This window comes from Dipodomys spectabilis, unplaced genomic scaffold (genome assembly GCF_019054845.1).
Source record: "Dipodomys spectabilis isolate Male_0828 unplaced genomic scaffold, ASM1905484v1 ptg000157l, whole genome shotgun sequence".
Taxonomy (NCBI): domain Eukaryota; kingdom Metazoa; phylum Chordata; class Mammalia; order Rodentia; family Heteromyidae; genus Dipodomys; species Dipodomys spectabilis.
Window position 1 is genome coordinate 1,270,404 of NW_024870834.1, and position 12,587 is coordinate 1,282,990.

Below are 12,587 nucleotides of genomic sequence, written 5' to 3' on the forward strand. Positions count from 1 at the left end.
TCTCCCATTCCGTCTCAGCCCTCTTGAAATACATTTGTCTCCATCTATAGCCTTGCAAGACTACAAATACAGTGAGAGACAGTTGTAATTGGTCTTTTACAAAATTAATTGGTACACTTTTTAAACTTTTTAAAAAGTGTCTTTAAAACATTTTAAAAATTAGGGCTGGGAAGGTGGCTCAGTGGTAGAGTGCTTGCCTTGCATGCATGAGCCCTGGGTTTGATTCCTCAGCACCTTGTAAGCAGAAAAAGAAAGCCGGAAGTGGCGCTCTGGCTCAAGTGGTAGAGTGCTAGCCTTGAGCTGAAGTGCTGAGGGACAGCGCCCAGGCCCATAGTTCAGGCCCACGACCAGACCAAAAAAAAAAAAAAAATTGAAAAATTAGATTGCATTTTTTCTCCTTAATATTTTATTTGTATTGTCACCTGGAAGTCTCACTCATTTAAGTTGCTCTGCAGTGGTCTATGTTGGAGCCCTGAAGTGTGCTGCTTTTAGAGTCAGACTGCAGAGTTTCCTTTTTCTCCAGGTCTGACTTGTTAAGGCTTGTGTGATTGTAAGGGATGGCATGTTAAACATTTGAGCGGGAGCCTGCGCAGTCCTAAGCAACTTACAGTCAGGGCAACTGAGGCTCTTCTCCAACTTCGCTGTCCTATCACTTAATAATACCTCCCATTCAATATTGCCTCGCACTAGAATGCATTTCTCTGTAACCGACAGAGGATGTACGATTCTTTTTTTGAGATGTGTATCATGAGTATCTGATGGTTAATTTTGACTGTTTCAAGATAGGAGTGTTAAGACTAGAGCCAGTGAATGAGCTCTGCTTTTATTTTCTGAGAGCCATGTGATTGATAATGTGTCCTAAAAGTAGCTCTTATTTTCTAAACATGGACAATATAGGTCTGTCTGTTACTTTTGATGGAAAAAGAGAAGATTACTTTCCTGATCTAATGAAATGGGCCTCTGAAAATGGGGCTTCTGTCGAGGGTTTTGAAATGGTTAACTTCGAAGAAGAGGGCTTTGGTTTGAAAGCAACAAGAGACATCAAGGTGAGTTTAAAAACTTTTGGTCTGAGGTGATCTTAAGAGTGTGTGAAGCTGGATGCTGGTGCCTCATGCCTGTAATCCTAGCTGCTCAGGAGGCTGAGGTCTGAGGATCACAGTTCAAACCCAGCCCTGGCAGGAAAGCCCTGGAAAACAAAAAAGGCCTGAAGTGGAGCTGTGGCTCAAGTGGTAGAGTGATAGCCTTGAGCAAAAAAAGCTCAGGGTCAGCACCCAGGCCCAGAGTTCAAGCCCCAGGACCGGTTCCAAAAAAACCCAAAAAACAAAAAAACCCTCACCAAATAGAGTATATGAACTGTGATGTGATGATTTGGGCTTGTCCAGAGCCTTGTGGAGAAATAGGCAGCACCCTCTCTTTAAAGTAAGTGGTCCCTTCACCCGAGTAGGCCTGGAAGAGCTAGCCCTGGATTTGGGGTACCCCCCTTGCTGTTTGCCCTTCCAGTGAGCTATGCAATTTACCCTTCCTTGGGGCAGTCAGTTTTCATTTCCACACCTCTGTTAGAAGACTGGGACTAGGACTCATAGGATTTTCAAAGATTTACCTAAGGACTTGTGGTAGGATCTTGTGGTGTAGGGTCTTAGAGGTGGGGTTGGCGGTGGAGGATGGGTCATGTTGAGGGTTCAGTTATCCAGAACCCGCTGGATAACTGAACTGGATAACTATTCTGGATAACTGAAAACTCACATAAGTGGCTGCACCAGGGGTAATAGGCAGAGGAGAGGGTAAGTAGGTATTTGCTTAGGGGAAGATGCTTTTCTCCATGCTCAGCTCTTCCAGAATGAAGAAAGTAGCAGTAACTCAACATTCCTAGCCTGCCCCCACCCCCCAACTCCTATCCTCCCTAAGAAGAGGCTAATTTAGTCTGTTTGCAAGTTTTGGAGAAGGCACTGGGCTTGGCCAGTTTTTTAGTGGGAGCTGGTTTCCCTGGGCATTCATTCTGTTCTGTGCCCTCTACATTGAAGCTTTGCAGGGCAGGCCCACACAAGGAGGCCTATAGGGAGTCAAGGCTGCCTGTAACTAGGTGGGGGAGTCTAGTTGTCTACTTCTGGAACTTCACTGATGGTATTTTAGGTGACCATCTGTTGTATTCTTCTGTCACTCAGTCAGTTCATAACTGACTGAGGAAATGGTTGTTATGGTTTGAGCACACTCAAACCTCCAGTAGCATTTCTGGTAAAGCTGTAATTAACCTTTTATTGATATAGGGATAAAACCATATACTAGAACACCAGGTACCTATTAAATATCTGCTTCATTATATCAGATTAAAGAAAAAAACCACCCCAAACCTCAAAATGCAGGTTTCTTCCTTCATGCTGCTTATAATCTATAGTAAGGGTTAAGAGACAGAAAATGATTCACATAGTAGACATTGGCAAAGACAATCAAATGAGAATCTTCATTAGTATAGGTGCTACCTGGAATATTGCTATTTTAGGGGACCTGTCTTCCTCACTATCTGGGACACTGGAAAGTACAAGATTAATGTGAAGTGGTGCCACTTGGCTCCAGTGAAGCTTTTTCCTAATTTGTAGACACCACTCTTCTTGCTGTATTCTTACATGGTGAAAAGCTGTGTTTATCTATTAAGCAATATAGATAAACACACAGAGCACATCCAATTATTACCTCATTATGCTTCTCATATTACCCCAAGGGAGAGTGTACTTGGAACAAAACTGGTGAGCAGTACCTTGCACCTTTACTGGTAACTGTTGTGCTTTGGAGACATGTGTAGAAGAAGCAGTGCTGCTCTGGCAGGTCTCACTCAGCAGTATGAGCAAGTCACGTTGACAGAGTGAAAAATAGAGCTGAAAAATATGAGTATAGCAAATAGTAAACACCCTTTGTACTCTATTCCAGATGTTATATTTGCTTCAAGTTAAAGTTGAAAGTCCCTATTTTGATTACTTGCATTCTCAGTATAGTTCTTTAGCATATGTGATTTCTGAGTTTTCTAGGAAATAGGATGTAAACTATGCTTCTGCACTTACATCTGATACTTAGGAAAGAAATGCTGACATGTAAACTTAGGTTGTATTCCACATCTGTCATTGCATCACCAGCCATAGATACAGTTGGATTGAAAATTGACATGTTCTGATGATTTTGCTGCTTTTCTATTTTTTTCCCCTAGGCAGAAGAGTTATTTTTATGGGTTCCACGAAAATTACTAATGACGGTCGAATCTGCTAAAAATTCAGTATTGGGTGAGAATACTTACTATTGGCTGTTTAAGGAAATGTGCAAATGATAAAAGTATAAAAATTACTTTTTTTTTTGGTTCTAGTACTGGAGCTCACACTCAGGGACTTGAGCTTTCCTTCATGTGACTCTTTATGGCTAATACTGTACTACTCAAGTCACACTTCCACACCAGCATTTTGCTGGTTAGTTGGAGATAATAGTCTTAAGGACTTTCTGCCCAGACTGGCTTAGAACAACAATCCTTAGGCTCAGCTTCCTGAGTAGCCAGGATTACAGGCATGAGCCACTGGGACCCAGCTAAAATTCCATATCTAGTTCCTCAAATCCTCATTAAATGTTTCCTATTTTATGTCCAGAGAAAGATGTACATGAACTTAAATGTCACAAGACCTTTTATACTTATTTCTATGTTTTTAATACATATTTTGAATGCTGCATTTTACGTAAGTGTGGAACTCATACTGCTAATTTCTGGGTTAATTCAGGGCCCCTATATTCTCAAGACCGAATTCTTCAGGCCATGGGAAATATCACGTTGGCCTTTCACCTGCTGTGTGAGCGAGCCAACCCCAACTCTTTCTGGCAGCCCTACATTCAGACTCTCCCCAGCGAGTATGACACCCCTCTTTACTTTGAAGAAGAGGAAGTTCGGTGTCTTCAGTCGACACAAGCTATACACGATGTCTTCAGCCAGTACAAAAACACTGCTCGACAATACGCCTATTTCTATAAAGTCATCCAGGTGAGCGGGGTGAGCAGGAAAGGGTACAACTGCATGTGTGTTCCTTTTGCATTCTGTGAAGGATACTCAAAACACTTGAAGATTATCAAGGACCTTTTGTTTGCATTTTTATATAAGTATCTCTGTAGTACCATTTGGAATGTACCTGACTTGATCATTATCCATTGTTAATACAAGCAGCAGTTGTTCCTGAGCTACAAAAGTCACTCATCTTCTTGAAAATGAAAAGTTATAATGAGATTTTTAAAGGCTATGAATTGTTTTAATACAAAAAGGTGCTCTGTGTACAAAGTTCCCCAAAAAGTGAAAGTCTGTTTCTGGATTTCTCCTAAATATGGTAGTAGTAATATTTGACAATTTAGCAAATTGCAATAGGTTATATGCATATGTGTGTTTGTTGTTTTTTTTTTTTTGGTCAGTAGTGGACTTGCACTTTGGGCCTAGGCACTGTCCCTCAGCTCTTCAGCTCAAGGCTAGTGCTCTATCACTTGAACCACAGCACCACTTCTGGTTTTCTGAGTGGCTTATTGGAGATAAGAATCTCACGGACTTTTCCTACTTAGGCTGACGTTGAACTGTGATCCTCAGATCTCAGCCTCCTGAGTAGCTAGGATTACAGGCATGAGCCACCAGCACCTGGGTGTGTATTATATTTTAATGAGCTCTGAGTCAAAGTGTCAAGTGTGGACATTTGAATTATACCAGATTAGACTTTTCCCTGGTTTGGTGGCTTGGCTCCCTTGTCATGGCATTTCCCATTGCACAGCAGTTGGAAGATTGAGAATTCTTGCTGCAATCCCCACTGAGCTTGAGGAGGACTGTGTGTCTCCACCTGTACTCCTTCCTCTTCTTAGTGCTAGGGATCGCCTCACTTGTACCTGTTTTGTGGCAAGAGAGTATGGGAACCGCTTGACTGATTTCCCTTTTCTTGGATAACATGAATTTGCTTGCTTTCCCTCTCCCTTCCTCCCTTCTTTCCTCCCCCTTCCTCCCTCCTTCCCTTTCTCCCTCCCCCTCCCTTCCTCCCTCCCTCTCTCCCTCTATCCCTCCATCCTTTACCTTCCCCCTCTGGTCTTCATCTTCCTCTCCCTCCCTTCCTTTGTTCTCTTTCTCTTGTTCTCTGCCTCCCTCACCCCCTTTCTTGTATTATAGTTTGAATTCAGGGCCTTGTACTTGCTTGGCAGGGGGTTGACTGTTACTGTCTATCACCTGTTTTGGACTGCTTATTTTGAGATAGGTTCTTGCCTTTCCCAGACCCATCCTGGACTTTGATCTTTCTATTTTAGTCTTCCTAGCATATCTAGGATGACAGGCTACACCACTTTAGATATAGTTTTGCCAACATGTTGCTGATGCTGGTCTGGAACCATGATCTTCCCAGTCCCAGCCTCCCATGTAACTGGGGTGATAGGCATGAGCAACTGCCCCTGGCTTTGATTTTGTTGTTTCGTGAACGTCCTATCTCTTCGTTTTACTGCAAGAAGTGCTAATTTTATTTCAGTGGTCTAGATAATGTTGTTTTCCTGCATTATTTTAACTTTACAGCATGCTTCCTGCACAAGAACATGCAAACTTGTCCCTTCCTCCCATCAGATATTCAGCTGTGTCTAAAATTACATGACTTGCTGTCTTCAAGTAAAAGTTACTTTACATTCCTAAACCTTAAATTAAATTCTAGGAAGTCATTATGAATGACTGTGCAATATATATTTCAAGTTTGCTTAATTTAAGGACTGTTGATGAAACAAAAACTTCGCCTCTTCATTTAGTGTGCCTCGCAGTTGTGTTCTCTAAAGTTTGGTATGTGTCTTCATCACTTGAAGTGAGTATGCTTTGTTGTTCTCAGTTGTGTATCTGTAAAGACTAAAAGTAAGGTGTAAGTCATTTCCTAGAGCAGGACAATGACCTGCAGATTGGCTCTTATCACCAACGTGTCTCTCAGGTCTAGGTTGTTTTTAGTTGGAGAGAAGTCAGTTCATTTGTCAGGCAGATTCTACAGTGATGACAAGTCTTCTGACAGCTGGCCTGGCCTGAGTGATCTTTGGATATTTTGTTACACTCACTGTTTATTTAATGTTAACTAAGTCACACAGCTTTGCTTTAAAACTTGATGGAATTTTGCATAGCTGTGAGTCATTAACATAGTGTTTACCTACTCATGTAGATGAAACCATTTGATGTCACAATTCTTGAATGATGCTCAGGTGATCACATTGTAACACATTCTGTATAGTAGTAAGTAATATTGTTAGCCTGTCAGGAATTAGAGAACAGCCAGAAAGTAAACTCTTAAGTCAGAAGTTTTCTTAAAGTAATAAATTCTTGTGTGAGTTGTAAGACCAGTTTGTGTAACTTATCATAAATACAATTTATTTTGAGATGGAATGTTGCTTAATCTGTGAGATGAAAATGTTAAGGTCTGTTTTTTACTGTCACTAAAAAAATGTTGGCCCAAGATGGATTGCTTGTTCAGCCACCTAGTACAGTCCCGGGACCCAGCGCCTGGCTGGCAGGAGGAGTGCAGTGCCCCAGGGGAAACTCGGCATCCTGGGGGACAGTGGTGAAGCTCCCTCCCCTGATGCAGTGGTGAATGAGAGGGAGGGTTCTGGAGGCAGTCTGCAAAGGCTTGACCCCTGTGGCACTGGGTCACTCGGTGCTACCTTGGGTTAGTCCCAGTGCTTCCGATCTCCATGCAGTAGGCTGTGCCAGCCTTGACTGCCTAGCCTTGCTATGTCGACAGCGGGATGGTCTGTATAAAGTCCTTGGTGCTGTGTCTGCAGAAATGGCCCACTTACATTATTTTCAGTTTGTGTTTGGATTCCTCAGACCATGTTGTTTGGCTTTTGGAAGTTTTTTCTCCCTGTATCTGCAGTACCTTATGTCAGTATTTCTTAACCTTTTCTTCTGAAAACTTCCTAGTGGCCAAGGATAATGAGCTTTTCTGAAAAATGAGGGACTAAGTCCATAGTGACTCATGACAAGCTCAGAATTACTTCCAAGTCTCGTTCTGTTGTTGGTTTTTGGACTTGTGTTTTTAGATCTTGAAAGTTCATACAAATGTTAATGTTTTCTGTAATTTGAAAATTGTGCTAAATGACTTCCGTCAAGTCAGATTGGCACTGTGGGAAAACAGCCCTATTTCTTCCTCGAACTCAGAGGGTCTCAGGCTGTCATGTGAGATGTGCTGCATTAACCTGTCAGTGCAGTTAGCTGGAGTTCTTTGTCAAAAAAGAACTGTGACTGTTGTTTAACACAGGCAGAAATAGGCAGCAGAAGGGAGCATTATAAGTTAAAGATACATCGTGATGACTTCATGCAGAACATTTCTTAGTCAGGGGACTCACACTAAGTGCCTTTTGGAGCAGCAGCTCTAAGCAGTGTGAATGAGGGTATCCCCAAAAGTTCCAGTGGAGGTTGGGAAGTGGGGAGGTTTGGACATTGCTTTTGTGACAGAGATTTTTGTAAAAGTTGTCTTCTTGAAAGTCATCTTTTGAGTCTCACTATTTTTCTAGTTTTAGAATGTTCTTATCATTTCTAAAAGTCTCCAGTGTAAATTGGACTTAAATATAGATGTTAGTATTGTTCTGCTGTTATTTTAGTAGTATGCCAAATTTTTTCACCCCGGTAGCAAATTAATTTTTTTTTTTTTTGTCGGTCGTGGGGCCTGAACTCTAGGCCTGGGCGCTGCCCCTCAGCTCTTCAGCTCAAGGCTAGCACTTTACCACTTGAGCTATAGTGCCACTTCCAGCTTTTTCTGCTTATGTGGTGCTGAGGAATCGAACCTAGGGCCTCATGCATGCAAGGCAAGCACTCTACCACTGAGCCACCTTCCCAGCCCCATATTAAAAAATTTTCTCATCCTTTTCCAAATTGAGATGTTAGATTTTTGCAGCAGCTTAGTAGGTAACTTTAGCAGGTCTTATCATGCAAGGAAATAGATAACATTATTTCATTATATTTATATTCAGATGTAATATTTTCACAGTGATCTGCCCTTTGTGTGTGTGTGTGTGTGTGTGTGTGTGTGTGTGTTGTGTTTCATTTCATTGTATATTTTGATCTTTTCCAGGGATGGAAGGACTCACTGAAATGCACATGACTGCTTTTTTGCTCGTAGCTGCTACTCTGCTTGTTGAGCTTCCATCCCTGCTTTTTTGCTGGTAGTTTTGGAGATTGAGTTTCATGTACTTTTCTGCCCATGCTGACTTTGAACCTCAATTCTCTGGATTTTAGCCTCCTGAGTAGCTTGGAGTACAGATGTTCCTCACTGGCATTCAGCTGAGGCAGAAAGCTTTCTATTTTTTTTGCCAGTCCTGGGTCTTGAACTCAGGGTCTGGGCACTGTCCCTGAGCTTCTTTCGCTCATGGCTAGCACTCTACCACTTGAGCCACAGCAATGCCACTTCTGGCTTTTTCTGTGTATGTGGTACTGAGGAATGGAACCCAGGGCTTCATGCATGCTAGGCAAGCACTCTACCACTAAGCCATGTTCCCAGCCCTGTACTATTTTTTTTCTTTTTTCTTTTTTTTTAGCTTAGGTTACCATGTGTCTTGGGCTTGCTGTGAACATTGGAGGCTCATACCTCTAAATCCTAGCTACTCAGGAGGTTGAGATCTGAGGATCACATTTCAGTTTCAGTCTTAAGCCTGTGCTTAAACTAACCTTGGCAGGAAAGTCTGGGATTCTTAACTCCCATTAACCACCCAAAATCAAGAAGTGGAACTGTAGTTCAAGTGGTAGAGCACTAGTCTTGAGCAAAAAAAACTCAGAGACAGTGCCCAGTGCCTGAGTTCAAGTCCCAGGACTGGCATTATAAAACTCCCTAAACAAAAAAATTCTTGCTCTGCTTTTCTTCATCTATGTCATAGTAGAGGCGTGGGCAGTTGTATCTACCAAGAGTCCTTCCACATTGTACACTGTATATGTGAGATGCTCTGCTTGCATGCCGCCCTTTAGATAATAGTGAGAACATGCTGGTGATAAAATGCAACACCTGCTGGTAGCATGCTGCATTGCAGTTTGATTGTTAACACCTAAATCCTAGGAGCTTATCTTAGAATCTGTAGATAAACCAATACTTTGAGAGTATAAGGAAAAATAACTATTTCTATCACCGTGAAATGGGCCAGGGAGGAAGAGAGGACTGATTGAAGGCAGAACTGGGCATTTAAGATAGTTGACTTTTTTTTTTTTTTAATCAATTGTGGGGTTTGAACTCTGGGCCTTGATGCTGTCCTGAGCTCTTCAGCTCAAGGCAAGTGCTCTGCCACTTGAGTCACAGCACCACTTCTGGTTTTCTGGTGGTTAATTGGAGATAACAGTCTCATGGACTTTGCTGCCCAAGGTGGTTTCAAACCGAAATCCTTAGATCTTAGCCTCCTGAGTAGCTAGGATTACAGGTGTGAGCCACTGCCACCTGGCTGAAGTCTTGTTTTATAATTTAATTTTTGGTTGTTGGTAGTAGTGGTCCTGGGGATTGAATTCGGCCTGGGTGCTGTCCCTGAGCTCTTTCGCTCAAGGCTAGCACTCTTCTACTTTGAGCTACAGCTCCATTTCTGGTTTTCTGGTGGTTAACTGAAGATAAAAGTCTCATGGACTTTCCTGCCCAGGCTGGCTTTGAACAGGGATTCTCAGATCTCAGCCTCCTGAGTAGCTAGGATCACAGGTGTGAACCATCTGGCTAATATAATTTTTTATTATTATAAAGGTGATGTACAGTTATATATATCAATAAAGAGTACATCTCAGTCACATATAAATCAATAAAGAGTACATTTCAGGTATTAAGCCTATGAAATACTCCTTGCAGATCAAAATCCAGCAAAGGACAGCTCCATGGTGAGACTTCTGCTTCGTAATGTGTGCCCAGGGTTTTGGTGGAGTGCAATGGGAAGCTGGATTTTGTTTAAACTTACCTATGAAATAGTGTGATTGTATGAAAGTGAAATATCCTGTCAGATTTTGTTTGGCGACATAGTTGAATGATAGTCGCAATATTTTTTACCTGTGTCAACGCAAAGTGAATAGATCTTAAAAATGAACTGTGCGTTGAATCGATAATCAGTCCCAGTCCTACTAACTAGTCTGCAAGCCCTGCTTGAATGTCACCCCTACTTGAATCCCACTAATGCCCTTTTTTCTGTTCCAGTCCCACAGTGCATAAAGTTGTCAGTCTCAATCACCTGCATCCTGGTTCCTCACTCCCTCCTTACTGTCTGTGACCTGGCACTTTTCCTTGGTTGTATTAAGGTTTGAACTCAGGGCCTTGTTCTTGCTAGGCAAGTGTTCTACTACTTGAGCCCACTTTTAGCCCAACCATGGCACTTTTCAAGACTTACAGTGGCTAGCCACTTTGAATAAATCTCCCATTGATATTTCCTGTGATATTTTATCAGGTATTTTTCCGATACTCTCTGAGATTTTGCATTTTTTGCAATAATACCATGGAAGTGAAGTTATATTCTCAGGGACTCATGGTTTAGGATAGCTTATTCCATTTCAGTGTAGTTTCCCAGTCAGACTTCCTACTTTTTTCTTTGGAATTAATGAGTTTTATAGAAGGATACTTTCTTTGAGAGTATGCACATTTTCTGCTTCTCATCGTACTTTCATACACTAATTTTTGCTTCCATCATGATTCTTGTCTAAAATAGTTACTGCTGTAGTATGCACCAAGTACCAATTTTCTGTCTCTTATTTTTCTTTCTGTGTGTATTAATTGAAATTTTATTTTAAGGAACAGCTATCCCTGTTTCCCTTATTTATTGACCTATACAGCCTATTCCTATCAACATAGAGTTGTGATGTTTACTTTATATGATGAATATATAATTCATTGCTGTCATTATTTGTTTGGTATAAAATTGTTTAAAATAGATTTTCATGTGAAGATACTTAATTCCTCCTATTTTTAGCCATTTTAAACAGTATTTGCCATAAAACTAGGAGAACAGAAGTATATTAAATAAAAAGTGATTGACATTAGTTGACCCCAACATAAAGTATCTCTTACAAAGTATCTCAATGGAGAGTAGCAGTGGTCACTGCTGCTGTTACTACTCTCCAGACCACATTTCCACTTAAATATTTCCCTGGAGATAAATGTGTTCCATGTGTGATATATGTTCTTGGTCAACTTACCGCCTAAGTGGTAGGAGCAGCAGAAGTGTGGTATAGGAACAAAACTGGGGGATGATGAGGGTCAGGGGGCCCCATTTCCCAGGCTGTAGGATGATTAGGTGTCGTGTAGTCATGGGAGCTATATGGAGGTTGTGAGGCAGAGAAGGGCTAGAAGGACTTTGTTCCTGTGACTTGGTTAGGGGGTCTTTTCTGTTCAGGTAAGTAATGTTCTTTAGTGTGCTGATGGGGTTGTACTAAAGAGGAAATACAAGCTGAGGTGGGTTGTGGTTCCTGTGTATTTATAGAGAGGGTGTGGCTACAGACAGAAGACTCTGGGACAGAGATCCAGGCTACGTTCATGCCACTGCAGCTGCTAAAGATGATGAGTTCAGTAAGAGTAACCCTGCTTGATTCTCTTTTGAGCAGTTTAGTCCTTCCAGTGACCCCACTGAGCATATGAAGAATGGAAATGTGGGACTACCTTTCTAGAAGCTTCTCACATGTCTACTTCCTGTATTGGGCAGCTCTGTTGGGCCCAGGGCCTAAGCTCCTAACCATAGGGGCTCACTGAGCAGCAATCATTGTCTCTAAGAGACCCAGAGGTACTTTATAGTTTTAAGGACAGAGTAATGTAGTTTAAAATCCCCTCTCATAGGCCATTATTCCTTATAGTAAGCTGAATGTGCTCTGCTGATTGGGTGGGCTGTGTGCTTGTCAAGGCCATCCTGGAGCCTGCTGGTCATTTCCTTCAGCTCCCTGGGGAGGATGCGCCTCTTTAGAGGACACAGTAAACCTCTTTCTTGTCCCTAAGTTGTGCAGAAGCTGATAGTTTGCTTCTCTCTCTCTCTCTCTTCCTTCCTTCCTTCCTTTCTTCCTTCCTTCCTTCCTTCCTTCCTTCCTTCCTTCCTTCCTTCCTTCCTTCCTTCCTTCCTTCCTTCCTTCCTTCTTTCTTGTTTTTATCAGCTAACTTTTCAAGTGATAAAAAATATGAATAAACTAAAATTTAGGAATTAGCTCAGGTTGTGTATTCTGTGTAGAGTTCTCAGTGCCTTTATCTTTGTGGGTGGAGCCACTGGCTGTCTTGCTGAAATGACCTGACCTGTGTGACCTTACTTGTTTCTGATGGCTGAACTTGATCACTGTTAAATCTGTGATAAATATGTGAGTGTCTTCTTTGTGTCTTATGTAAGATGCCCAGATTTGTAACATTAATTCTAAACTTATATCGAGTTTTTATCATTTTCATAAATGAACACTATAGATATATCACTTAAAAGCTAAATTGTGTTTTTGACTTATGTTCTCTTGTTTTGTATGATGTTGCAGCAATTTATATAGCCTTAATCTGGAAATTGAGTGCTCTGTTGTCTCTATTTCTTCTTCTTTAGTTTCAGTATCCTTTGGGAAACTTTTTTTCTGTGTCTGTGATTTTTACCTGGGGAAAGCTATGCCTGACCTT

At 41.6% G+C, this 12,587-nt stretch overlaps 1 protein-coding gene across 2 annotated transcripts in view; it reads left to right on the forward strand.

Annotated features, from left to right (window-relative positions):
- Positions 1 to 12,587, forward strand: part of Setd3 (SET domain containing 3, actin histidine methyltransferase) — a 70,740-nt gene that overhangs the window by 21,616 nt on the left and 36,537 nt on the right. For both annotated transcript variants that reach the window (XM_042692618.1, XM_042692619.1), the window contains exons 4-6: positions 898 to 1,046; positions 3,197 to 3,269; positions 3,753 to 4,009. In XM_042692618.1, the coding sequence (XP_042548552.1) occupies positions 898 to 1,046; positions 3,197 to 3,269; positions 3,753 to 4,009 (479 nt within the window). The remainder of the gene's footprint in view (positions 1 to 897; positions 1,047 to 3,196; positions 3,270 to 3,752; positions 4,010 to 12,587) is intronic.